The 27,039-nt window shown below is 45.8% G+C and overlaps 2 protein-coding genes across 5 annotated transcripts in view; one reads left to right on the top strand and one right to left on the bottom strand.

Annotated features, from left to right (window-relative positions):
- The window catches only part of Acss2 (acyl-CoA synthetase short-chain family member 2), a 43,484-nt gene extending 30,724 nt beyond the window's left edge, over window positions 1–12,760 (top strand). For 2 of the 3 annotated variants that reach the window (XM_039105076.2, XM_006235321.5), the window contains exons 8-19: window positions 481–519; window positions 4,880–5,017; window positions 5,290–5,460; window positions 5,734–5,867; window positions 6,056–6,188; window positions 6,269–6,325; window positions 6,499–6,579; window positions 7,667–7,775; window positions 10,661–10,729; window positions 11,033–11,209; window positions 11,729–11,803; window positions 11,936–12,753. In XM_039105076.2, coding sequence (XP_038961004.1) covers window positions 481–519; window positions 4,880–5,017; window positions 5,290–5,460; window positions 5,734–5,867; window positions 6,056–6,188; window positions 6,269–6,325; window positions 6,499–6,579; window positions 7,667–7,775; window positions 10,661–10,729; window positions 11,033–11,209; window positions 11,729–11,803; window positions 11,936–12,063 — 1,311 coding nt within the window. In that variant the 3' untranslated portion in view covers window positions 12,064–12,753. Of the gene's footprint in view, window positions 1–480; window positions 520–4,879; window positions 5,018–5,289; window positions 5,461–5,733; window positions 5,868–6,055; window positions 6,189–6,268; window positions 6,326–6,498; window positions 6,580–7,666; window positions 7,776–10,660; window positions 10,730–11,032; window positions 11,210–11,728; window positions 11,804–11,935 lie in introns of all 3 variants that reach the window. The other variant, NM_001107793.1, reaches the window with a different exon arrangement.
- Window positions 12,761–13,157: 397 nt separating this feature from the next.
- Gss (glutathione synthetase) overlaps window positions 13,158–27,039 on the bottom strand; it is a 30,339-nt gene continuing 16,457 nt past the window's right edge. Inside the window, 7 exon segments of one of the 2 annotated variants that reach the window (NM_012962.1) lie at window positions 13,158–13,694; window positions 14,706–14,895; window positions 17,029–17,110; window positions 17,901–18,095; window positions 21,678–21,744; window positions 22,988–23,065; window positions 23,156–23,236. In NM_012962.1, the coding sequence (NP_037094.1) occupies window positions 13,571–13,694; window positions 14,706–14,895; window positions 17,029–17,110; window positions 17,901–18,095; window positions 21,678–21,744; window positions 22,988–23,065; window positions 23,156–23,236 (817 nt within the window). In that variant the 3' untranslated portion in view covers window positions 13,158–13,570. 2 annotated transcript variants of the gene reach the window in all.

The following is a 27,039-nucleotide window of genomic DNA, read 5'->3' on the forward strand; positions in this document are numbered from 1 at the left end:
CAGGGGACCCTTAGAGTTTAGGCTTGGGCTTGGGTGGGAAATGTGCTGACTTGGGTGACTATAAGTACTCATCCTGATTGAACTGTAACTTGAATGAACTACCTTTGTGGCTTTGGACCCATTACTTCTGCCAAAAGCTGTAGGACAGTCCTGTTGATAGCCTACAGTTCTGAGGAGCATGGGTATGTAAATTCTGGGGTCCAAAAGGATAGATTACTTAGAGTTTTTTATTTGAAGTATCTGAACAGTGTTGGGACTAGAGAGGTTACTAGTATGAGACTAAGGAGATTGGGGAGCCCAATCAATATTAGAAATTTTGTACAGAATAGGGGCTAGGAGAATAGAGGCTAAGGGGACTAGTGAAAGGGCAGGCTGGGGAGAAAGAAGGCAACTAGGGGTTTAGGGAACACTCACCCTTCCCTCTCACTTCTATCCTTGGACCCTGCTCATCAGCCTTTCCATTCCATGGGCTCTTAACAGGGTAAGCTGAAAGAGAAATCCAAGTGCATCCGACCCCAGGTATCCGCTTCTTCACTGCTCTTGATCACTGCTTCCCTGTGTGCTTGTCTGTCTGTTCATCTGCTCTCTGTCTGTCTGCTCCAGTGAGGTTACTCCCTTTGTTCCTGGGCCCCTTGTTGTCCCTGTCATTCTGAGGGTTATAGAATAAATGTCTGGTTTTGCCTTTGTTGGCTCACATACAGCAAGGATATCAGAGGTAGCAACAGACATCAGTTCACTCCTGCCACAGACATCCTTTGTAGGAGAGGGGACTAGGTGACCTCTCAGAAAGCATATGCTGTGTACTTAGCTGGGCAGAAGGTAGAGCCAGGAAAGACAGGAGGCATTTGGAGGAGGAGGTACAGGCTTTAATCTTGGGATTTTACCATCAAGGGGAAAGTTAGATCTATGTTGCAAGAAGTATTGTATGGGACAGCAGAAATGCATTTATATGCAACTTGGAATTTATAAACCATGCATCACTCTAAATTCAACAAAAGTCACATTGTAGGTGGTGCTCAAAGCAAACTAGCGGTGGCTTGGTGTTCAGAGGCCAAAGTTTAGTTGTATGACTTCAAACAAATCCTGTCTCTTTTCTGGACTCCACTTTTTTTTTTTTTGTTCTTTTTTTTTTTTCGGAGCTGGGGACCGAACCCAGGACCTTGCGCTTCCTAGGCAAGGGCTCTACCACTGAGCTAAATCCCCAACCCCTGGACTCCACTTTTTAAGAAATCAATACCAAAGAGATGTAAGTGATTAAGCAAAAAATTGTTCCCACCCCTAAAACAAAATATTTTCCTGTGAGCTTCACCATCTTCACAAGTAACTTTGTCTTCCATGTCTGACTCCTTGTGCTGGGGGTGTATATAAGCCCTTACTCTGATGGGTGTGGACACAGACCTGGTTTTTAGAAAACTGTTTTTCTTACAAAATTTAGTCAAAGCCAGGCTTAGGAATACATGCCTTTTTATCCCAATTCTGGGAAGGCAGTCATAAGGATCTCTGTGAGTTCAAGACAGTCTGATCTACATAGCAAGTTCAAGGCCAGCCAAGAAGGGAAGAAACAAAAACTAAATGAAACTTCTTTTGAAAGAGGTAACAAATGTGGTGGTTTAGAATGGGGGCCTCAGAGCCAGGCTCCCTGGTTCAAATGTTGTCTCTGCCACCTGCTACAGTGTAAGCTGGGGCAACTTTTGTTTCAGTTTCTCTCTCTCTAAGGGAAAGATAGTAACTGCATATCTCAGAGGCTTTTATTCATCTATCTATATGTTGTTTGGCATGTAGTAACTACTCATATGTTAGTGTTGTCACTGCCTTAAAACATCAGACAGACTGGCAGTTTCTAGAAAGAAGATTGGGATAAATAAGTAATAAATCCAAAACAATACAATAGTAACATTTTCTTGTAATTCAGCTCCAAGCAACAAACTCATGAGTTTCTGTTTTTTTGGAGAATAAAATAAAGTCAGTCACAAAAACAGAAACAAAAACAGTCACAAAAACAAAAACAAAAAATAAACCCCAAACAAGCAAGCAAACAAAGAAAAACAACAAAGAAAATTAAATTATTCTCACAAAGTTCGTGTTGGTTTGTGTGAAAACTGCAGTAAAAACTGTAGAAACCTTGGTAGGCTTCCAGGCTCCCGCCCTGTTCCAGTCTTCAAAGGAAGGCCTGGACGGGTTTACAGGGATTCCCACCCACGCCACCTACAGACTCCATGCTCCTCTTGCAGTGATCTCTAAGGCAGGGCCAACTGCTCAGTTTTTATTTAGAAAACCCAGCCCTTTTCCTCTTTCAAGGCCACAGGCCTCATAGGTATACATTCACCAGCAATGTTTGCTTCACCGACAGCTCATTCTGCTTCCTGGTGCTCATTGTCAGCTCCACAGTTGGAGTACCATACCCACTCCACCACACCCCCTCCACACACACACACCCACAAAGGAAACAGTGTTATAGGACTGTAAAGATTCTCTCATTGCAAACTGCAGTATAACTTTGTCTTACCCCATGACAATTCAGTGTACTGCAAGCCAGCACCATTTATAAAGACTATTGACATAGCTCTAAAAGCATTAAGGCCCTCAACTCAAACAATCATTGGACAGGAAAAAAAGTATCCCTGTGACAACATACACATAAGCTTATGTAGATCGTGCACTTAAAGATAGGGCACTTCATGTTTTCTTGCTGGGACAGTTTCTCTGTCACATCCCCACATACATAGCCGGATCTCTCTAAAACAGGGCTTTACTCTGTTAGCCACAGCTGACCTGGAGCTCCCTGTGTAGACCAGGCCAGCCTTGAATTCAGCATGCCTCTGCCTCCTGAGTGCTGGGATCAAAGGCGTGAGCCATCCTACCCCGCTTCACCATTAGATGGGTTTATAATGCTCATACTCCAGCAGTTCCAAACTCTCACGGGTAAAGGTCAGGTAATACATAAAAATGGGAGTGATTAGCGAGTCATGTTCTAATTTATCAAGGTGTGTGTCTGACATTTTGGGGTTTAAAAATCAAATATTCACCTAACAATATGGGTATATGACTATGTATTAGAGAAAGGAATTTATCTAGCATTGCTATATCTACCAGTCAATCAGGGCCATTGAACATTCCAAGAGTCTAATGGAAGCAGATGTCCCTATATATCCTTCTAATTCTACCAACACAGATGCTGAGACTAGAGAATTGTAATTGGAGGCAAGCCGGGGACCTCGTCTTAAATAAAAATAAAAATAATTTACTGATTGTGAAAGGGCTTTAAGGTAGATAAAGAAAACCCCAAACATTTCTCGCCATCCTAACTTTTTTCCCCAGTGGTCATTAAACTTACCCCTAACTGTCTGACTTTAGTTAGTCTTTCTCTCTACTGGCAACTGTCATATGTCTCTATTGGCATTTACAAGACCATGTCAGACCTTCATGGCAAAAGGAACTGTCCTTGTTAAAAACCCCTTAAGGGGCTAGAGAAATGGTTTAGCATTAAGAGCACTTGCAGGGGTTGGGGATTTAGCTCAGTGGTAGAGCGCTTGCCTAGGAAGCGCAAGGCCCTGGGTTCGGTCCCCAGCTCCGAGAAAAAAAAAAAAGAGCACTTGCAGTTCTTGAGGGGAACAGGGCTCCAAGCACTCAGGCCGTGTGGCTCACAACCATCTGTCACTCCAGTCCCTCCCCTTGCCCAGGCACCTGCATTTCCATGGCACACCAACACATGCCACATACAAACATACACATAAGTAAGAAAACAGGAAAAAGAATGACTTCCCATGGTCATATGGGTAAAAATTGAACTCCAGTGTAATTTTTGAGATATCAAGGGAATCCAACTTCACCCAACAGAATTTAGACTGGAAAAACTAGTTTTCAAAGAGGTAACATAGTCAGGAAAAGAAAATAGTTTCAAAGGAGAGAGGAGAGAAACTTTAGGATAGCAGATCCTGAGGTCACTATCAAAGGCCATCAAGCGTAGTAGGCCATCCCTTTCCTGAGAGGAATTTACCTTTGACCTTTCTACTAACTTGAAACAAGACTTATGCTGAGCAGAACCTGTCTCAAGTAGGAGCTGCTATGGGAAACCCTCTTGGTTCTACTTGGATAAAAAATACCAGAGAGAAACTCCAAGATGGGATGGCTTCTAAACACATAGGAAAAAATTCCTGAACCCAAATCTGTTGGGTTCTCTTGCTATTAACTAACAGAATTAAGTGTTCTCCTTACCTGTAGGCAGTGACTAATTTTGTTTTTCTGAATTGTGTGGTTGTCTACATTCCTGCTGATGTGCCACTAGTCCTATAGAGTGTGTGTGTGTGTGTGTGTGTGTGTGTGTGTGTGTGTGTGTGTGTATTCAGGCTGTGTATGCATAGTAATTTATCCAACAAAAATGTCTTTTGAGTGTCAAATACATTACTAGGTGCTAAGGCTATGGGGGTAAAATACAGCTATGCCACTGTCCTCTGAGAGGTCCCTGTCTAGTTGGGGGAGATAATAATCAAGAAGACAATACCTAGAAATATGTGTTGTATGGGAATAAACCAGGTATGGTGAACAGTAACAGCAGGTGGGGTGGGGGGTGTCAGGTACTGTTCAGGGGGGTCTTTGTAAGAAAGTGGTGTTTCAGCTGAGAGCTGCAGGATACGAAGGAGCCAGTAAGGTCGCATTCCTCAGAGTAAGCCAGGGAAGCAGGGTTCTGGGCTAGAGGAAGAGCAAGAATGTAGAGTAAGTCTGTTCTCTCTGCTCCATTGTACCCGTGAAGGGCTCCCTTCCCTTCCTCTCTCCCTATATGTAGGGCCTTAACCCCTCCAGGTACCAGGTAGGGTGTCTCCTGCCTCTATCTTGAACTTTTTTACAGCTCTTCCCTGCCCATTCCTGTCTTTCCCCACAGATCTCCTGGAATGAAGGGGTTGACTTGTGGTGGCATGAACTCATGCAGCAGGCAGGAGATGAGTTTGAGCCTGAGTGGTGTGATGCCGAGGACCCTCTCTTCATCTTGTATACCAGTGGCTCCACAGGCAAACCCAAGGCAAGTGCGTGCGTGCGTGTGCGTGTGAATGAGTACCAGGAATCCGAAAGATATGAGTGACTCAGGTACACAGTCTAAGAATGTAAGTGGTCAGTGTACGTATGTGACATCAGGGTGCAGCAAAGGCAGTCGGAGAGAGACGCTGCCATGAAAGGGCATTGGCAGGATTAAAATCTTTAAGAAGGATCTTTTTCCAGCTCCATACAGGCTCTATTTGTTGGTCAATAGAGGTGGACACAAAACCCTAACCTGAGGCCCCATTCTCCCCACAGGGTGTGGTGCACACAGTTGGAGGCTACATGCTCTATGTGGCTACAACTTTCAAGTATGTGTTTGATTTCCATCCGGAGGATGTATTCTGGTGCACAGCAGACATTGGCTGGATCACTGGTCATTCCTATGTCACCTATGGGCCGCTGGCGAATGGTGCCACCAGTGTTTTGGTGAGATGGGAGCTGGGCATGGACAAAATTGTCCTGGGTAACCATTTCCCACAGCTTTTTAGTCTAAAGAAGGGAAACTTATACAGGGACTACTTCCTGGAGAAAAAGGAATCTTGAGGGGTCATATATGCTACTAGAAAGCTTCTTGGCTTGTGTGGTCAGAGGGTAAAGACACAGTTGGTCATAAAGGATGAATACTAAACCCGAGGGAGTGGAAGGGAATGGAAAGACTATTGGGAAGAGCCCAAAATAACTCGATTCCATTGGGATCAGTTTGAGGGGATCCCCACATACCCAGATGAAGGCCGCTTGTGGAGCATTGTGGACAAATACAAGGTGACCAAGTTCTACACGGCACCAACAGCAATCCGGATGCTCATGAAGTTTGGAGATGATCCTGTCACCAAGTGAGACCCTTCCCCATCTGTTGTCCGATAGGTATCCTTCAGAGCTGAACACTGCCCTTTGTGCAGTTTCTTTCTATTGTCCCAACTTCCTGACCTGGGATGGGGAGGGGGTGAAGGAGTGCTGAATGCATGTATATTTTGGCTCCTAATGGTACTCAGAATTTTCCTCTCTTCCACTCCTGCTCAAGGCATAGCCGGGCATCCTTGCAGGTGCTGGGCACAGTAGGTGAACCCATCAACCCTGAAGCCTGGCTATGGTACCATCGGGTAGTAGGTTCCCAGCGTTGCCCCATTGTAGACACCTTCTGGCAAACAGAAACAGTGAGTAAGGGAAGCAGGAGGCTAGGGATTAGGGACATGTAGGAAAAGTGATTCAAATCTTTGATCTCTGGCTTCCACAGGGTGGCCATATGCTGACCCCTCTCCCTGGTGCCACACCCATGAAACCAGGTTCTGCTGTGAGTAAAGTGCTTCTGCTTGTCCTAGGCTTGGCAGGGATAGGATTTGGGGCTGTTGACCTATTAGAGAGTAGGGTACTGGCCTGAGTGCCATGAGGAATTTGGGGCTCTGTGGAAGCTGAGTCAGAGTCCTTCATTCGTCTTCTTGGATTGTGCCTCTCATTTGCTTTTAGTCTTTCCCGTTCTTTGGTGTTGCGCCTGCAATCCTGAACGAGTCGGGGGAAGAACTGGAAGGGGAAGCTGAAGGTTATCTGGTGAGAGTCTGGGCTCTGTGGGAGAAAGAAGGGTCTGCTGAGGGTACTCTGTTTTAGTTTATAACCTTATCTTCCTGGTAGATAAATATCGCTAAGGACAAATACAGTTGAGAGTTTGTCCTCTGCTGAAAGACACCACGGAGATCCTTCCAAATACTTTCCTGTATCTTTAGTTTTTGGTACATAGGCTCTTAAGGGCCCTTATAGATTATATTCCAAGATTCGTGATGATAAATTTTTGGAGTCAAGAAGACAATCTTAGTCCTTCCTTTAACATCCATTTCTAAAGAAAGGAGTCTTTGTAGCTTAAAGGACTAATCATGTAGGCTCTGGAGTCAGTCTGCCTGTATTCAGATCCTGACTCTGCCTCTTCTGTGACCTCAGATAAACTGTTACCTATTGTCCATGAATGTAATTTTCTTACTTGTAAAATTGGGCTATAATATGTATAGATAATACTACTTTATCTAATATTCTATTAAATTAGGTAATCCATACAAAAGGGTTAGTCTGAAACTGCAGTTAGTGTTCTTAAATGTTAGCTGCTGCCGTTTTTGTGGTTAGTGCCCGTCAGATCTCAATCCCATTTTACCTTTCCAAGATCAAGTTAGTAACAATAGCAGGACTCGAATCTAAGCTTCCTTACTCAATCTAGAGTTCTGCTGGCACAGAATTCTATTGATTGGGAATTATTTATTCACTGATAGCTTCTATTTTATATGACTCGCTTGCATCTGATTGAACCTGCTTTCCTGAGTAATTATCCAAAAGAAACTCAAAATTTCTAGATGATTATTACTCAGAACACTGTGCTAGACAATTTTTACATACTAGTAATTTAATCCTTATAATAACTTTAGGGTTTATTATTTACAGATGAAGTTCAGAGAAGCAAAGTAACTTCCCTGGAGCCATATAGAACTGGGATTCTAAGCCAGGCTTATCTGTCCCCCCCAAAGACTACACTTTGCCCTACCTCTCAGGGATGGCATTTAGGATATTTTTCTGTAACGTTTAGCAATGCTGTGGTAGTCTTCCTGTGAGACAGCCTAGAAGATGCGATCAGTGTACCTTCTCTACTCCCCAGGTGTTCAAGCAGCCCTGGCCAGGGATCATGCGCACAGTTTATGGGAACCACACACGTTTCGAGACCACCTACTTTAAGAAGTTCCCTGGCTACTACGTGACTGGAGATGGTGAGCCTTGGCTGTCCTGTCCCCACCCCTCTCTGCAAGACATGTACCTTCCATTTTCAGAAGAGGTGGCTAGGGACGAATAGCAGAGAAAGGAATGTGCCCTAATGTCTGAATCTGGTGTCCGGAACTTCAGGGAAGGCTACAAGAGCAGGAATGAGGGATGAAGAGATGGCTAAGTGGTTAAGAGCACTCGTTGCTCTTCCAGAGGTCCCAAGTTTGGTTCCAAGCACCCATGCCAGTGGCTCACAACCACCTGTAACCCCAGCTCCAGGGGATCCAGCGCCCTCTTCTGTCTTGGTGGGCACCCACACACAAGTGGAAACATTCAAACATAAACACACACACATAGAAAAGTAATTTTAAAAAAGAGCAGAAATGAGTATTGTAGGAACAGTCTTAGGACGGTACCATCTGAGTTTAGGTTTCTAGGGCAACAGGCTCTTACTTTGTACTCTAGTGTGACAGAGCTAGGGCATGTAGAGATGCTATTACCATGCCATGTTGGGCCTCATAGCTAGAGCCTCTTTGCTCATGTCCACCAGTTCATCCATCCCGCAGTACTTATTGAGTGGCCACGATGGCCAGGCACTGATCTAATGAGTACATGGTGTGTTACTGTGAATAGCACTGTTGAATTCTTCTATCGTATGGGGCTCACACTTTAGTAAAGAGGGGACAGACAAAAATCCAAGTTTATTGGTTACAAGCTAGTCATAGGTAGAGAGACATTTTATGAAGAAATCAAAGTAGTGGAGCCGGGATGTGGCGCAGTTGGTAGCACACTTGCCTACATATGTACAAAATTCTGGAATCCCAGCACCACATTCAACTGAGCACGATGGAATCTTGGAACTTGGGAGGTAGAAGCATTAGAATTAGGAATTTCAGGGCCAACTTTGATACATAGTGAATTTGAGGCCATCCTGAGGTGCATAAGACCCTGTCTGAAAAGGGGAGGCTGTGGAGAATAGCTCAGGAGCAGCATGTGTACCTAGTACACCCGAGGTCTTAGTCCTCAGTAGTACATACACTCACAGATATACACACACACACACACACACACACAGATACACACTGACACACACACAGATACACACAGACACATACACACTCACAGATACACACAGACACACACACAGATACACACAGACAGACACACACACACAGATACACACACAGTCACAGATACACACAGACACACACACACACAGATACACACAGACACACAGATACACACACACAGATACACAGAGACAGACAGACACACAGATACACACACACTCACAGATACACACAGACACACACACACAGATACACACAGACAGACACACAGATACACACACACAGATACACAGAGACAGACAGACACACAGATACACACAGACACACACACAGATACACACAGACACACACACACTCACAGATACACACAGACAGACACACACACAGATACACACAGACAGACACACACACAGACACACACAGACACACAGATACACACAGACACACACAGACACACATACACACACACACTCACAGACACACACAGACACACATACACACACACACTCACAGATACACACAGACACATACACACACACACACTCACAGATACACACAGACAGACACACACACAGATACACACAGACACACACACATGCACACACACAGACACACATACACACACACACACGGGGAAGGTGGGTGATTAGTATCTGGAAAAAATTGTGAATGTATATAAAAATATACTTGAGATTGGGAATATTATTTATTGCCACGGAACAAATTATGCCCAAAGTTGACAGCTTCAAACAATACATAGTTTCTTGAGGATTGGGATCTGGGAGATTGTTGGTTTGGTGGTTTTTAGTCAGGATATCTCATGGAAGAATCAAGCTGTTAGGGCCGTGGCAGCCATCTTCCAGTAACTCACCAAAATAATGAACACAAAAGGAAAGAGGAGAGGCACTCGGTCTATGCTCTCTAGGCCTTTTAGGAAACATGGAGTTGTTCCTTTGTTCACACACATGCGAATCTACAAGAAGGGTGATACTGTGGACATCAAGGGAATGGGCACTATTCAAAAAGGAATGACCATAAGTGTTACCACAGCAAAACCGGAAGAGTCTACAATGTCACCCAGCATGCCACGGGCATCACTGTAAGCAAGCAAGTTAAGGGCAAGATTCTGGCCAAGAGGATCAATGTGTAGACTGAGCTTATCAAGCACTCAAAGAGCAGGGTTTCCTGAAGCAGGTGAAGGAGAACGATCAGTAGCAAAAGGAAGCCAAAGAGAAGGGCACCTGGGTTCAGCTGAAGCGCCAGCCTGTGCTACCCAGAGAAGCACACTGCGAGGACTAACGGGAAGGCGCCTGAGCTGCTGGAGCCATTCCATACGGATTCATGGCCTAGTGTACAGAAGGAAATAAAGGATCCGGACTGCAAAGTGTTTTCCAAAAAAAAAAAAAAAAGAATCAAGCTGTTGGCTGCCTGAGCCTAGCGTCTGTCTGTATGCTGGCTCAGGGCTTTAGGCAGCAATCCTCAGGCAGTGGTGAGCTGCCTGACATGGGTGCTGGGAACTGAACCTCTGGAAGAATAATAAGTTTAAGTAGGATCTCTCCATAGAGTTACTCACATGGCACCTGGCCACACCCAGAACAAAGGATCTGAGAGAACGACTGCGATGGAAGCCAAAATGTCTTCAATAAACTAGAGGATGGAGATTGGTCGGGCCATCTTGGAGGCTGGCTGCTAAGGCAAACAAAAGTGGAAGCAGGAAAACTTGCTAAAAGATCACAATAAGCTCCTGTAGTAGGCGTGGCAGTTTTACATTATAAATTCTGTAGCCTGCTCTAGGGTACTCACTGTGTTCAACATTTTCCCAGGCTGCCGACGGGATCAGGACGGCTATTACTGGATCACTGGCAGGATTGATGACATGCTCAATGTGTCTGGTGAGGGTCCTATATCCCTTCCCATTTTGTTAGCTCTTTTCCCCCAGCAACTCCTAGACAAAAACCTTTAAAAGAGCCAGGACAATCCTATTGTGAGACTGTGTGTAGAGTATGTCGTTCAGTCCTGGTCCCAGGTTTTAGAGGAAAAGTATAATGCATGCTAGAGTACATTGAGAGGTACACCATTAAAGAGTGAATGAAAGCCTCCCCATTTGATCGGGTCAGCCCTGTGGGTGCAGATGGGAGCAAGAGCTGGGGAAGGAAGGAGAACTCCCTTTCACGTGCTTCCTTTCTCTGGACAAGGACATCTTCTGAGTACAGCAGAGGTGGAATCAGCACTTGTGGAACATGAGGCTGTTGCAGAGGCAGCTGTGGTGGGCCACCCTCATCCTGTGAAGGGTGAATGCCTCTACTGCTTTGTTACCTTGTGTGACGGCCATACCTTCAGCCCCACCCTCACTGAGGAACTCAAGAAGCAGAGTAAGGAGCTTCCTGGGGCAGGGACCGGGGGGGTCTATTGGAGAGAGGCTACAGCAAATTACAGACAGAACCCCTACTTTCTTCCCCGAGTCTCCACTAGTTTCCCACTGGAATAATAGCATCCAACATTGTTTAGAAAACTTTGTGTCACCACCAGGATCAGGGCTTTAAGTGCTTTATCCCATTTAATTCCTGTGATTCCCCCATGAAATAGATCCTGTTGCTACTGTAGATGGAAGAGAAGAAACTTCAGGTGCAGAGAAGTTGACTGTTGCTCAAGGCTATGCTGCCAGGAGTGGGATTGAAACTCTAGCAGGCTGATTCTAAAGACCGAGTTCCATGAACATGGATTAAAGCAAAACCAAGGAGTAAAGATACACTGTTCAGAGAGAGTGGGGAACAGGAAACCTCAGAATGACTCTAGGCAGACTCTGAAGAAGAAATAGCTGGGGAAATAAAGTCATGGCTTTAGGAAGTCTGGCTAAAGGCGCTAAAGACATGATTATTTGTTGGTTACAGTTAGAGAAAAGATTGGCCCCATTGCCACACCAGACTACATCCAGAATGCACCCGGCTTGCCTAAAACACGCTCAGGTAAGTTCAGAGTTCCCCAGGAATTGGGATGGGCTGCAGCCCAGTGGTGGCAGGTATGTGGATGAAAGTCCTTAAACGGGCTGGGATCAGTCAATGCTGTTACCAAGTAATAAGAGGTGTGTGCGTTACCAGGAAAAATCATGAGGAGAGTACTCCGGAAGATTGCTCAGAATGACCACGACCTGGGGGATACCTCTACAGTGGCTGACCCATCTGTCATCAACCATCTCTTCAGTCACCGCTGCCTGACCACACAGTGAACAAGACTCTTATCCAGGATTTCCCTGTGCTTGGCTCTCCAAATTTCTGCCCATCTATCCTGTCCCTCACCCAAGAGTACCAAGGGCCAGTGCTAGTTGACATTTAGGTTGAAACTAGGGAGACAGTTACTTAGACTGCCAGGTCGAAGGGAACAGGGCTCAGGTCAACCATGCACTGATACTCTCCTAGGCTACAGAGATCTCCAAGCCCAGAACAGAGACTTGAACACCATGTCCTTAACCAGAGTTAGCTATGCAGAGTGTAAGTGAGGGCCTACCTAGAAGCAGGCGGCACCTCTAATCCTTTTTCAGCTTTCTCAGAAAGCACCAGTTCTTACCTTGGGCCTGCACTAGCCTTTATAAGTGACAGTTAGCAAGTCTATGAATAATTATTTTTTAAAATACTTTGTTGTCTCTGTTCTGAGTCTGAATTCCTTGTCAAATGATAGCAGTGTCTGTTCATTTGCTCAAGAGACTAGGCAAGTGGCTTCAGTCTCCAGAGGACTTCCATATCATCTGCTTCGTTGAAAGATTAAGATATGCTGGTCCTAGAACCAAGGGAGTTAACATTCCTAGTCTGCACCAGGAACAGAACCCTGCCCATGAGAGGCACTTGTAGGCGAAACTCTCTTTTCTTGTACTTTTTGTGCTAAAGACCCACTGTTGTAGGAATAAAGTTTATGAACTCAAGAACATAGTTGCTTTTTTTTAGGTATCTGTGTGTTCATTATCTGCTCTGATGTGTGTGGCAAATGGGAAAGGAACTGATATGCCCAGACTGCTCCAGACCCCTTAATTTTGGCAGAATTAGGCAAAACTCCACCTTGAAGACCTCTGAGGAACCCCTAAACAGGAGTGAGAAACCAGTTCACACCTATGATATCACATCAGGGCTGCTCCTTCCTCGGATCATCTTGACCCTACAGTCCTCTAGGAGTGACTAAGGACTAGAGAACTTGAGGATCTCATGTATGAGATCAGAAACCAGTGAGGAATCCCTCTCCCCCACACCACACAATGAAACCCAGTCACCTTTCTGGCACATCCACCTTACATGACCTCCCCTCCTCCCCTTGATACATGAAACAATGAGTCATTGAATCAGCATTGTTTTATTTAGGGCAGAGCTGGGGAAGTCTATGCCCATCTACCCTCTTCCTCCTGTCACTTGGTCCTACCCCAGGTCAAGGCACTAGAACCTGCTGGAAAGGCTGGCGAGAGGGCAATGAAGATGTGTGGGGTTTGTGGGCCTTTGCCTCAAAGGAGCTTCCATTCCCACTCCAAATCTGGGGAGCTCCAGAACTCTTCCAATGGAATCATAGCTTTTCTGGTCCTTGGATGGAAGGCTGAGAGAAGGGACCCGGGATTTTCCCTTCCCTAAAGCCCCTGGAGGTCTATGAAAGAGACAAGCTCCCTCCCCTAACACAGGTACAGGGGTAGCCCCTCAGGAGAGGAGTGCCAAGTACAGAGGATAGAAGGTCTCTTGAGTGAAGCCCAGAACATGTCTTCACACAGGGTAGGGGTTGTCCAGGACTGCCACTCCTGCTGCCACACCTCCATCTGCATGTTCAATGGCTTTGGTTCGAAGCAGATGCCCCACATGCTTGTTCATCACAAGTGTTGTTCCCTGTCTGTAGTAGTGAAGTCAGGAGACATAACATTAGAAACCTAGGCCCTCCTCTGGTCCCAGCTGACCAGCAGGTTAGAAGGGGCTACATTTAAGAAATGCTCGGATTTTAGAATCACATTTGGAGTTGCTTCCTAACTTGGAAATTATTAACTCTGCAGCTTCTTAACCTTCCTAAAAATGTCCTTAATTTAAAATTGAGAAATCCCTCTTATATTACAGGATGGTGGTGCAGATTAAATAAATCGAGAAAAGCTTATAGTATGACTCAGATGCACATCTATGTTCTGAGCTATTCGTTTCCTTTCACTCTCTTTCAGGGTGCCTGTGCTGGCGATGGGAGTAGGGGTGGGAAGGGTAGCAGGCAGAATGCTGCAAGTGGTTAGGGCGGGGAAAGGCTGTGGTAGAGGGCATGGCATGGTGGCATCTGGTTGTCTTTATACTTTGCCCTGACCTTGAAGTATTTTTCAGACAGTTGTATTAGGGCTTTGTTCCTTACCAACTCCAAAGTCCTCTCTTCTTTTCTTTCTGTCTTTCTTCTCTTTTTGAAACAGGGTCTCACTGTGTAGCCTTGGCTGTTCAGGTACTTGCTAGCCTTTACCTCATCGAGCTCTATCTGCCTGTCTTGCCTCATAAGAAGCTACTCAGCATTTCAAAGCCACTAAATACCTTCCTCTCTCTCATCTTTCTCTGGAATCCTTATTGGCTTTAGAGCTGGACTCAGACTTTCATACTTCCTGGAGTCTCGGCCATCTTTTCTCAATCTTTTTGGTACTACCTGGAATTTCCTTTACAGCTATAAACCATGTCTCTTCCAGGATTTACTATGTTAGTGCCGGGGGCTGGTTAAGTCTTGGATCCTTGGCCTTATTTAACAGGCAGGGAAACAGATAATAAAACTAGGACTGAAACTGAATCCTGTGGCTCATGGCTCTACACCAAGGCTCATTCAGTGCTTTCTCAGTTGGCACTCGTGTAGGGATGTAGTAGAAGAAGGTGCTCCTGACTGACTTACCTGACATAGACTCCAAAAATACCCAGCTCCGAGATGCACTGGACCACTTGGGCAGGGCTGCCAGGCCGTAGTAAGCAATTCCTAAAAGGCTCAGGTTCAATCTTCTCCATGAGGATGTAGGAGGCTCTCTCCTCACTGTCTTTCAGCTGCTCCAGAGCGTGTACCATTTCCTCCCCATAGAAGTTATTACCTGCAATTAAACTGGCCAGTCATACAGAGCACATGTGGCTTCTGAGAAGGAAAGAACACCTTGACAAGAGAGCCCTATACAAGTGGACACCCTGTCACCACACTGTTCTCTGTTCTGCCTGGTTTGCCCCATCTATGGATGTTTTTCCTCAGCCACCATTAATGGTTCCTTCTCTTGGGAATGTTGGGGTTCCTTGGGCCTGAGGAGATCTCTCAGTCTGTAAAGTATTTGTTGTGTAAACACAAAAGACCTAAGTTCTGATCCTCAGCACCCACGTAGAGCTGGGTGTGGGTAAATGTGTCTGTAACACTCTCCTAGTGCTGGGGAAGCGGGAGGTGGAGACAGGTGGATCTCCAGAGCTTGCCCACTAGCCACTAGTCTAGTCAGTTGGTGAGTTTCAGGATCAGTGACAGACTATGGTTTTTTTTTTTGTTTTTTTTTTTTCACTTTTCTTTTTTTCGGAGCTGGGGACCGAACCCAGGGCCTTGCACTTGCTAGGCAAGCGCTCTACCACTGAGCTAAATCCCCAACCCCCAGACTATGTTTTATAATATGGCAGAAAGCAATAGAGTAAGACAGCAGATGTGACTGTGGGTACACACAGGCGCGCGCGCGCACACACACACACACACACACACACACACACACACACAGGTTGAGTTTCTTTAGGAATTCTCTACCTTTGCTCTGCCCTCTACTTCCTGTTCCTAAGGCTTCATCTATACTGTATATGTTAACTCCCAAATCTTTTAACTCATGTCTTTTATTCTAGACATCATAAGCATGTACAAATCCCTAATGATTTAGCTCAGTGGTAGAGCATTTGCCTAGCAAGCGCAAGGCCCTGAGTTCAGTCCCCAGCTCTGGAAAACAAACAAACAAACAAACAAACAACAAACAAACAAATCCCTAATGCAAACTTAACATACCCACATGGGATATCTGTTTCTGCTAGAACTTACTTCTCCGGAACTTGCTACTCCTGCTAAGATGAAAGGCATCCCTGAGTCCATTTAAGGTCACTCTCATTATGTCACCTTAGTTAGCTTACCTATGTTACCAACTCAGAAATGTGTCATAACCCTAGTCTGGGCCTCTACATGGGTCTTCTTGACAATGGTATCAGCCTTCTTCCATGGTCTCTGTCACAAATACTCTTCTCATTCCAGGAACCCTATAAAGGCTGAAGCACTAAACTTTGAAAGTTTCCATCACTTCTAAACTTATTTAGATCCTGAATAGTTCGTGTATTCCTTCCCTGTTGAAACGCTAATGGCTTCCTACCTCACTTATGATAAAATACAGTTTATAACATATATGTCTGTGTGTGTGTGTGTGTGTGTGTGTGTGTGTGTGTGTACACATGCACACAAACATTCATGCATATGCAAGTGGAGGCAGAAGCCAATATTGAGGTATCTTCTTCAATGGCCCTCTACCTTATTTTTTGAGACAGGGTCTCTCACTGAACCTGGAGCCCACTGTTTCAGCTAGACTGGCTAGCCAGTGAGCCCTCAGGATCTGCCTTTTTCTGCCCTCCACTCCAAGTCCCAGAGAGGTACAGATGCTTGCTATCATGCTTGGCTTTCATGTGAGGGTGAAGATCCAGTGCTTGCATAGTAATCACTTTTTGACTAAGCCATCTTCCCAATTCCACAGTCCTGCCATCTCCAGCCCTAGCCTCACCGTTTCTCAACAGTCTAGCCTGTGTTTTTACGGCCCAGTGCTTTAGAATGATCTTCCCCATTTTCTGCTTACAAGAATCCCATCTGTCCCAAGACCCAAGTGGAAAGTTAAGTCTGTAAGGTAGACAAGATCCCGTCCTCCAGGAGTTTCACAGTAAACAGGGACCCAACCAACTCTTCTCTTGGACTTCCCAGTGTGCACCTGTGTCATTTCCCTATAGTTTACCCACAGGTACCTCAAAACTCAGCTTGTCAAAACTCTGCAGCAGTTAATCAGAACCCCTTACAGTCCACAGTGCTCTGTTTCAGGGTGCTGGGTGACATGCTCCATGCTGGGCTCTGAACGGCTTTCTCTTACAACCACTAAGCCTGGGACTGAATCCACATCCAGTGCCAATAACTGACAACAACCCTTGACTGAGCAGCTCCACAGAGGAGACCCACCTACCTCCGCCCTCTCTTTGGGGCTTCAGCACAAAGTGGCTAGGGGCAGCAAGGGCCTCAGCGACAGCCTGGTCCCCTTCTTCACCCTGACAGGAGGCAGAAAGTAGTCACTAGAATTCAGGCTACAGATCCTGCTGGCCATGCAAAGTGACATCAGGGGAGGGACAGAAGGGGAAACAACCATAAATTCCTTTAGGCTAGACACTTCAATCTAGATGTGACCCTTAACTCCCTTGTAGCACTGAACACCAAACAGGCTTTCAGTACTGCAGCAAAGGCCTGGAAACGGGCTACAGATAGCCCCTAATTCTCTCTACACTTCAGTCATTTCCTCTGGTTTTCATCCCTATCATCACCATTGCTGAAGGAGTTTGCAATGGATTGTAGCCCCCCCCACCCCAGGTTTTAACTCCTGCTGTGGTAGTTTGAATATGCTTGGCCCAGGCAGTGTCACTATTAGGAAGTGTGGCCTTGTTGGAGGAAGTGTGTCACTGTGGGGGTGGGCTTTGAGACCCTCCTCCTAGCTGCCCCTGAACCAGTCTCCTCCGGGCTGCCTTGGATCAAGGTGTATAACTCTCAGCTCCTCCTGCGTGCCTGCCTGGACTCTGCCATGCTCCTGCCTTGATGATAATGGACTGAACCTCTGAACCTGTAAGCCAGCTCCAATTAAATGTTGTCTTTTATAAGAGTTGCCTTAGTCGTGGTGTCTGCTCACAGCAGTAAAACCCTAACGTAGACACCTGCCCTCAGGCTCAGGGGTCCTCCAGAGCACCAACGATGTGAGCCATTTGCCAACCATAGTGCCAGCTGTGCTGCACCCTCCCCAACACATTTGTGCCCAGGTCTCTGTTGTGTGGTAGGAAAAACACCACATACCATGTCCAGTGAATAGAGGCCAGCAAAGGTGGCACGGAGGCGGGCCACAGCCTCGGGCTGGCCCGGGAGCAGCGCTTCCAGCAGGCCCACCCTGCTCAGTTCCTGCTGCACCTTCTTAGTGCCAGCCAGCTGTGTGGCAATGTCGGGACACTTGGCAGCACATGATCTCTCTAGCAGCAGGCGAGCTTCCCAGTTCTGCAGAGGCAATCAGAGCACAGAGCCTTGAGTGAGTAGGTGCCAGACACTGTGCCCTTTCGGTCTTCGAGCTGGCTATCACTACAGCATCCATAGGAGGCAGGTACGACCTCTCAGTCTGCAGGGTGCTAGCCAGCCTTTAGGGGATTTGTGGTCTAGCAAACTAATGCAGGGTCATAATTGAATGGTAAATTACTACAAGGAATTGTCTTTGGGGAGAAGGAACAGGCTCTCACTGTGTAGCTCTGTCTGTCCTGAAACTTGCTATATAGACCAGGCTGGCCTCAACCTCACAGAGATCTACAACTGTCTCCTGAGGGCTGGCTAGGATCACCGCATCCAAAAGAAAAGACATTTTATGAGGGTAAGGAAAAACTAGTGAGCTCCTCTTCCCTCCCCTCCTCCTTCTCCCCTACCTCTCTTTCCCTCCCTCCCTCTCTCCTCCAACCACCCTCTCTTTTGAGTCTCACTTGGTAGGCATGCTGGCCTGTAACTCCCGAGATAGCCTAGGCTGCCTTCCTGCCTTGGCCTTCAGAATACTAGATTCTTCATTTCTCAGCGGGATCTGGTTATGGAACCCAGGGTGTTCTGGATTTTGCAATTCTCCTGCCTCAGCCTCCTGCATGCAGGGATTTATAAATAGTGCCACCACACCTGGCTGGGCGAGGTTTGAAGAGTATGGGATACTTGATTATAAGCTGAGCTTTTCACTGTGCTCCAGAGAAAACCCAACACATAAAAATCTAGTTAACCATATACTCTTTAGCCTTTTATCACTCCTTCCCATCCCTGTAAGACCCCATAAGACTGACTCCCCTAGGTTTCTCATCTCATGCCGCTGCTTCCAGCTGCTCTCCCTAAGCCCTAACCCCCGAATTCTAGCCACACAAGACTGTAATTACGGACATCGCATTCCTTCTCATTCTAGTCTTTTATTTACTGTTTTCTCTGCCTTTTAACTTTCCAAGGATAGCTACAGCCTTCTCATCCTCAAGTCTTGGTGCAGTCATCTTTCCTCTGACCAGTGTGGGTTTTTCCATAACCCTCTCTCTCTCCATCCTGTTCTCTCAGTCAGAGCCAATTACCTCTCAACTAGGGTTTCCCTCAAGCTGAGTACAGTATTCCATATTTGTAATGCTAATACTCGTGAGGCAGTAGGGTTCTGAGTACAAAGCCAGTCAGAGTTATAATAGTGAGTACCATCGTGCCTGGGCTATAGAATAAGCCCAAATGAGTTTGTCTCAATGAACATAACAAAACCAAAACTGAAAAACATAATTTTTCTCTTCTTTCTTATGTTCATCTCCCTGCCCAGGCTGTGTATCCACCGTAAGAACCAGACCCTTGGGTTTGCCTTTTTTTCTGTTACATCCTCACAGAAATGCAGTTTCCAACATTTCACAGGTACACAGTATCTGTTATTGTTGCTCAGTGAGGTGAACTTTGAATAATATCCTGACAATAGGCAGTCTGACTGGTGGAGCTCACTGGAGAATGGGCCCTGTGGCAGATGGACCAGGTAAACAAAGATCTGCAGGTGGCTAATCACAGGTTGAATAGTCTTATTGTTTTAGGAGCTTAGAATATAAGAGAGGGAAACATCAGAGGATTGAGCTCCCAGCTCTGGTCCCCATTCTCAGGCACTGGGGAGAAAGTTGTCCTTGCCACATCACTGACACCTGTCCACAGCCAGATCAAGGTTAAAGCCTAATGCACACGCCCTGCCTCCACCCAATGCTGTCCACTGATCTTTACCAGTCATCGCAGTCAGCTAACTACCTGCTGACTGGGCAGTCATAGAGGCCCAGAACACAAGACTTTTAGAAAGATATCTTGTAGAAGCAGAAAAATCAAAACTCAAACAAGAGTTTAGAAGAGTCATCCAACAAGTCACAAAGCCTGTAGCTGTATGTCCGTGTTCCAAATGCAGGCAGATGAGCTGCTCTCTACCACTTCCCTTCCTTTACTAGCTCACCCTCTCCTCTTAGGAGTTTATTTTAAACTGCTCCTCTCCCTCCCTGTCTGAGACTTGGATCCATTTTCCCAACAGACAGTTTCCCTCTTCTCTAGTTAGCAAGTTTCCAGCACTAGCCATGTCTCTGGACAAAAGGACTTTCCCTAGGGCTATCCTTCAGTAGGACGGTCCCCACAGAGCTCAACCCCAAAGAACCCTAAGTGAACTATAAATCTCACAGGGGTCCCTTCATTTTCAAGCATAGCTCCTGTTTTCAGAAGCTGAGATCCAGGAGGGGCTGGGAAAGCTAGTAAAGTCCTGACTCTCAGCTCACAACCCAGGGTGTTTCCTCGCTTCTTTTGTTAAGTATTTTTTTAAAAGGCTTACTTTTATTGTACATGTATTAGTGTTATTCTGCATGCATGTATGTGCACTGTGTGTGTGCCTGGCACCTGTGGAGGCCAGAAGGAGGCACTGGATTCCTGGAACTGGAGTTATAGATGGTTGTACACTGCTATGTGGGTTGGGAACCAAACCTGGGTCCTCTATAAGAGCAGTAAGTATTCTTAACTGCTGAGTCTCTCTCTAGCCCTACCTTCCTTTCTGCCTTCCTTCCTTTTTTCTTTCCTTCTTTCTTTTTTAAGCCCATGAAAGCCAGGTTTTTAATGCCTTTCCTCCATGGTATAGGTGTTAACCTCAGAAGAGAGGAATGGCATATTCAGAATACATCATCCTGAGAGTCAGAAATCCTAGGATATTCTTGTGAGATTTTAGACAAGCCTCTGCATGGCTCCAAACTTAGTTTTCTCATCCATGTAATGGGGATAATTATAAGTCTCACATGCTAGTTGTAAGAGTTAAACAAAATGTGTAGAAAGTAAGTTTTGAAACTACACAGTAATTAGCAGGATGAGGTAATATTGATTGCCATGAATATAAATGAGAACGTGATCAAAGAAACAAAACCTTTCTGATTCAGATAAAGGAGAGGTAAAGAACATGAAAGTGGTCAGAGAAGCTGGGCGTGATAACTCAAACCTATACTGTCAGCACTTGGAAGGCTGAGGTAGGAGACAGCCACTCATTTGAGACTACACTGAGTTTCAGGTCAGCCTGGAAGGAAGACCTTGTTCCTCCCTACCCTCCCCCGCCAAAAAAAAAGCCACAGAAAAGAACAAACAAAAGTAGGTGGGTAGGTGGGTGGCTGGCCGGGAACTAGCTTGCACAGCTAGTGAGAGCTGGCTGTACCTATCTCTTCCCAGATCTTTGGTCCGAGTGGTTAAACTGAGTAGTTCAACATTATACAATGGAAGGTAACAGTGCTATACCCTGGGGCTCTTCCTCTTAGAAAGATGCTTGTTAAACAAACATTTGCCAACACATATCCAGAAAATGTATAAATGGCTAAAACACTGCAGATAGATTCCTGAAGATTCAGATCCTAGAGATCTTGTAAAATGAGAGTTTAAAAAATGCAAAATTTTTAAGGAGTCAGTGGGAAGAAGCAAGGCATCTCCGGCAGCAGCCCCGTGAGAGGGAGGGGAAGCACGGTGGTGATGCCTGAGCTGGGTCTCTGAGGCTCTGCTGGCTCCCTGGAGGCGCAGAACGGTCTGAGAGAAAACACCAACCTGTGCGTTATACTGACTGGGCATGTAGCCATCTCGGAAGTAAACCACAGCAACTTCCTGGTCCTCCCTGCAACACAGGATGAAAAGAAAGCTTCTGAAGACAATTATTACTGACGTGTGGCAGGGGGCTCATTAGAATGAGTGACAAGAGAAACCCACTACTTGTCTTAAAGGCAGAGGTGTGCCATACACAGTGCTTTAGAACATTCTGGGTCTAAAGTTATTTTATTTAGGAGGTTAGCATACATAAAACTAAAACATGTATCCAAAGTTTTGAGTGAAAGAATTGTATTGCCATGATTAGCAAACAGAATTGCACTGTGTACTTCTACTGCTTAAAGTAGCAGAAACCAGACTAAGATTTCGTAAACTGTTGGTGGTGGGGATGTGCAAAAATTTGACTCTAAGATAACTTCTTCCCTTGCCCTCAGCCTATTTCCTATTATCTAGTTTATCTAAAAAGTAAGCTAGCTACTTGGTTTTGTTATGATAACAGCATGTTTGGAAATACCTGAAGTGAGGTTGGGAAAGTCTGCAGAGGCTCTTAACTTTTTTGTTACTTCGTTTTTTTGAGACAGTGCCCCATCATCCCAGGCTGACCTTGAACTCACTTTGTACCTGAGAATGACCCCGAGTCCCTGGGAGAATGTACTCCCAGCACCAGACTATAAATGTGGGCCATCATACCTGGCTACAGTCTTTTGTCTTCAGACAGGATCTCATTGTGTACTTTTCTATGTGCCTAGAACCTTCTGGAACCTGGAAACAGGCTGGCCTAGAACTCCAAGATCTGCCTGCCTTTGTCACTGGAGTGTTGAGACTAATGGCATGTGCCACCATGTGGAGCCCCAGCTAGGTCTAACTATGTAAGCTATGATTCAATCCAAATATGTGGTATTAAAGCTACAGTGTGATGGCCCATGGGAAAAACAGTAGGGCCTGTCTTAGGAGACAAACCCAGGCTGTAGTGGAGAGTGGCAACCAGATAGGGGAAGATGGGCCTGCCTCCCTGCTTGTTTTGACTAGTCACAAAGATGGGCAAGAAAACTTTTAGAACCTCAGGGTTCTCTATGAAAAACTAAGGTTATCTCTAAGAATGATGTTCTTATCCAGAAGAGCAACGGCTCTGATATATTCCTTTAGAAACAGAGTTAGGCGTTTCTAAAATTTCTTGGGAGGATGAGATATTTCAAAAATTAGGAGAAAAGAAAACAGGCTATTGTATTCCCAGAAGAAAAGTTCTTTGGTGGTAGGAGGTGTCAAGAGAGGCTCTTAATCTAGCTGTCTAGTGGCTCCTTGGGGATGCTTACATAAACAGCCTTCGGTTTTGGTCTAGAGAACCCCTTTCAGAGACATCTTCAAATCTTCGGCGGATTACATGGATCTTCCTGGGAACGGTGAGAATCAGGTTAATAGATGTGTGTTCTGAATGGGCCTCTCTCCTGGGGCCGCAGCCAAGGGTCTCCTCCTTCCTTTACCTGTCTAGCAGCTCGTTCTCTATGGCACGCTGGTCAAATATGTTCCTTTCCTTCTCCTGAGCAATCAGTAGCACCACGGCACTGCGGGAAGAGCACAGGTGAGCCAGGCCTGCTGCTGAGCTGTGCCGCTCCCTTCAGAGAGGTGAGAACGCATAGCTCTGCTGATGCGGGCTGTAATCCCAGCCCTTGGGGTTGGGGCCAGGGCAAGAAGATGGTGAATCCAGTCCTACAGAAAGGAGAGACTGAGGAGATGGCTCAGTCAATAAAGTGCCGGCCGTGCAAGCAGAAGGACCTGAGCTCGAGCTCCAGAATCCACTTAAAAGGAAGCCAGCTGTGCCACACGTCTGTCACCCATCCCTGGGGAGGCAGAGACAGGAGCGTCCCTGGGGCTTGCTGGCCAGCCAGTCTAGCCAAATTGGTGAACTCCAAGTTCAATGAGAGACTGTCTCAAAACAGATGGAAAGAAACTGAAGAAGACACTAGATGTTGAGTTGGCCTGCGCATACATGTACACACAAGACAGACAGACAGACAGAATATACCTTCCCTGCAAGAACAGATGCTGCCTCAAGTTAGAATTGCCTGAAGCGGGGCTGGGGATTTAGCTCAGTGGTAGAGCGCTTACCTAGGAAGCGCAAGGCCCTGGGTTCGGTCCCCAGCTCCGGAAAAAAAGAACCAAAAAAAAAAAAAAAAAAAAAAGAATTGCCTGAAGCAACAATACATTTCTTGAAACTAGGAAACGTCGTGGGGGGACGGAGGCATCTCTGTTCTCTAATGGTAGATGGAATGCTGTAATGACGTCAGATTTCTGTACAACTTAAAATGCAGATTTAAGGGGTTGGGGATTTGGCTCAGTGGCAGAGCGCTTGCCTAGGAAGCGCAAGGCCCTGGGTTCGGTCCCCAGCTCCGGAAAAAAAAAAAAGAACCAAAAAAAAAAAAATGCAGATTTAAGACCATCTAACCATACCCACTTTCCTTTCCCCTAGAAGATAACTTGGGCCATGGGTGATGGTGCATTCTTTGATCCCAGGACTCAGGTGAAAACTAGAGAATTGGGTGTTTAAGACTGGCCCAAGGCCCTGTGTTTGGTCCCCAGCTCCAAAAAAGAAAAAGAAAAAAGAAAAAGAAAAAAAAAAAAAAAAAAAAGACTGGCCTGGGCTACTGGAGACCCTATCTTAGAACAAACAACAAAAAATATAACAGCATGATTCAAAAATCTGTCTGGAGAATAAGCAGGGAGGAGTGTAATGACTCCGTGGCCAGGCTGTAAAGGACAGAATCATGGAGAGTGGAGCTCTTACATGAAAAACAAAGGAGGCAAGTGGAACTCCACAGGGCAACTACAAACAAGTGTCTCTTGGGACCTCAGCAGCTCTGTAATGTCCACAGGGCCACATTTGGTCTCATGGTAGTAATGGGATCACTAAGGCTTGCTGGGCCTGTTTCTCTCTGTTCATCCAATAGTTTCTGAAAGAAGCTAGAGCTTGAACACTCAAGAAAAAGCTTACACCAGTTAAGCTGTGTTCAGTGTTTGAAACATAAGCCCTTTTCCCCTCCCAAACTAGAAATTATAAGACCAGTGTTTTACAGTGTTAAATTCCCTCTCTGCTAGAGCTGCTGTTTTATGCTGGTGGATTCTTGCTAGGTCATCTGGAAGTGCAGACTTTGGCTTAGAATGCTACGTATTTCTCACCTCCTGTATCAGCCTCTTCCTTCTCTGCTTCTTCCAACCTTAGCTGAACCTCTTGTCTAAACTGCATTCGCCTGACTTCTTTCTACTTGGCTGAATACTCTTCCAGCCTGCTTCAAGTCAAAAGGACAGATAGGCCATTTAAACTGAAAAGTGACTTTAAACTAGCTCTGTAAGACAAAGTGGAGGTGGTTTCTTATACGCCATCTTGCCTTGAGAGACCCCAGGGCCAAAGACCTTGCTCTTCTTTGTCCTCTGAACTACTCTGCTCATGGGTAGGCGCTGAGGGGGCAGGGTGGCACCTGGCCCAGGATGGCTCACCTCCAAGAAGAGGCAAAGGAGGAAGCCTGGAGGCTGGAGGTTAAAATGGAATTGCATACTCTGGCTCATTAAGTCAGCCTTTCCACTTGCCAAACAGTGGAAGCCAGATTCAGAAAACACATTCTACCCTACCGCCTTCAGTTCTGAGAAATCTGCACTGTGCAAGACTCGGAAAGTCATCAGGTGAGGAAGGTGAACTGGAAATAGCATGCTGGCTGGGAGAGCGGACCCAACAATCTTAGTCCTGACTCTGCCAGGGTCTTGTGGTGTGTGTGTCCTTGAGCGGGTCAGTCAACTTCTTTCCCTGAGCTTTAATTGACTCGTCTATGAAATAGAAGTGTTAATCAGATCTGATGTCCCAACATTTAATATCAATAACCAACCTTATTCTTCTCATTTTAACTACAGGCCCTGTTTTTCTGTTGTTGTCTAAGGATTTTTATTTATGCGTACATGATTTTGTAGTTATATGCCTCATGTATGTAGAAGCCAGAAGAGGGCATCTGATTCCCTGATCACAGGTAGTTGTGAGCGACCCTATTTGGGTCCTGGGAGTCAAACTCAGGTCCTCTGGAAGGTCAGAAAGCACTCTTACTCTCTGAGCATCTCTCCAGCTCCAGACTCTACGTTTGAAAGCATTTGTCTAAACTGAATTCATAATTTTACAGATGGTAAATTGAACTCGGGTCCTTTACATGAACAACAAAAGCTCGAAACCAATCCGCTAGCCTAGCTGAAATCGTAATTTTATAATCAGGACTGGTGGTTATGTCCCTACTTGGGAGGCCAAAGCAGAAGGATTGTCATGAGTTCAAGGCCAATGTAGGCTATATAACAAGACCCTGTCTCTAAAGACCCTGGGATGTAGCTGAGCAACAGAGGACTCTCCTGGCACACAAGGCCCTACATTTGACCCTCAGCATGACAAAAAGGTTTTTAAAAAAGCAAACAGAATTATAATTTAATTTTCAGATTTATTAGAAATTTCTGGGTTGATTTTTTTCTACTGTTTTGTTTTGTTTTGTTTTGAGACAGAGTCTTGCTATGTATCCCAGGTATTATATTCACTACATAGCTCATAGCTCAGACTGGCCTTGAACTTAAGGTCATTCTGCTGTCTCAGCTTCCTGAGTTCTAGAATTACAGGTGTGGTTTTTATTTTTGAGTCGGGATCTTGATATGTAGCCTGGGCTGTCCTGGAACTTGCTATGTTGACCAGGCTGGCCTTGCATGCATAGAGACCCGCCTGCCCCTGCCCCTTGAGTACTGAGACAAAAGGTATGTGTTGTCCTGCCCAGCTCAAGGAAAACAATCTCAGAGAAAAGAGAAGACCCACTAAGGTCATGTGCTTGTTCAGCAGAAGAGCCTTACCACTCTCACAGTGCGTAAAACCAGTCCCTGCTCAGAGGCCACAGAGCCCATCACCACCAGGGCCTGACTCTGGGCATACAAATGTTCCCCCCCACACACTACTCTTGGCCTGGCAGGGTTTTCCATCTGCAGTTTCTCAGGTGACCCATCCCCTGACTTCACTTTCTTAAAATGGAAGCTGGTGAAGAATTCTACTTGACACACTGTTTGTCCCACTTGTAAATGCTCAGAATTTGAGGCTTCTTGGAACTTAGTGGGGCTTAGCAAGCCCAGAAAGGCACACTTGGAGGCAAGAGTGTCATTGTATGTAAACACTAAGTTCCACTACCAGCCCACCATCACTGTGCCTCTCTGAACCCCGGTTCCTTTTTCTGTGAATCAGGGAGGGACAGCACTGCCTCAGTGGAAATGTCCTGAGACCCTGCATGGAAAGCCCTCAGTGCTCACCAGAGCATAACTCAGTTCCACACGGACACGGAACAGCTGCTAGCTGTGGCCTCTC

Source organism: Rattus norvegicus, chromosome 3, assembly GCF_036323735.1.
Source record: "Rattus norvegicus strain BN/NHsdMcwi chromosome 3, GRCr8, whole genome shotgun sequence".
Taxonomy (NCBI): domain Eukaryota; kingdom Metazoa; phylum Chordata; class Mammalia; order Rodentia; family Muridae; genus Rattus; species Rattus norvegicus.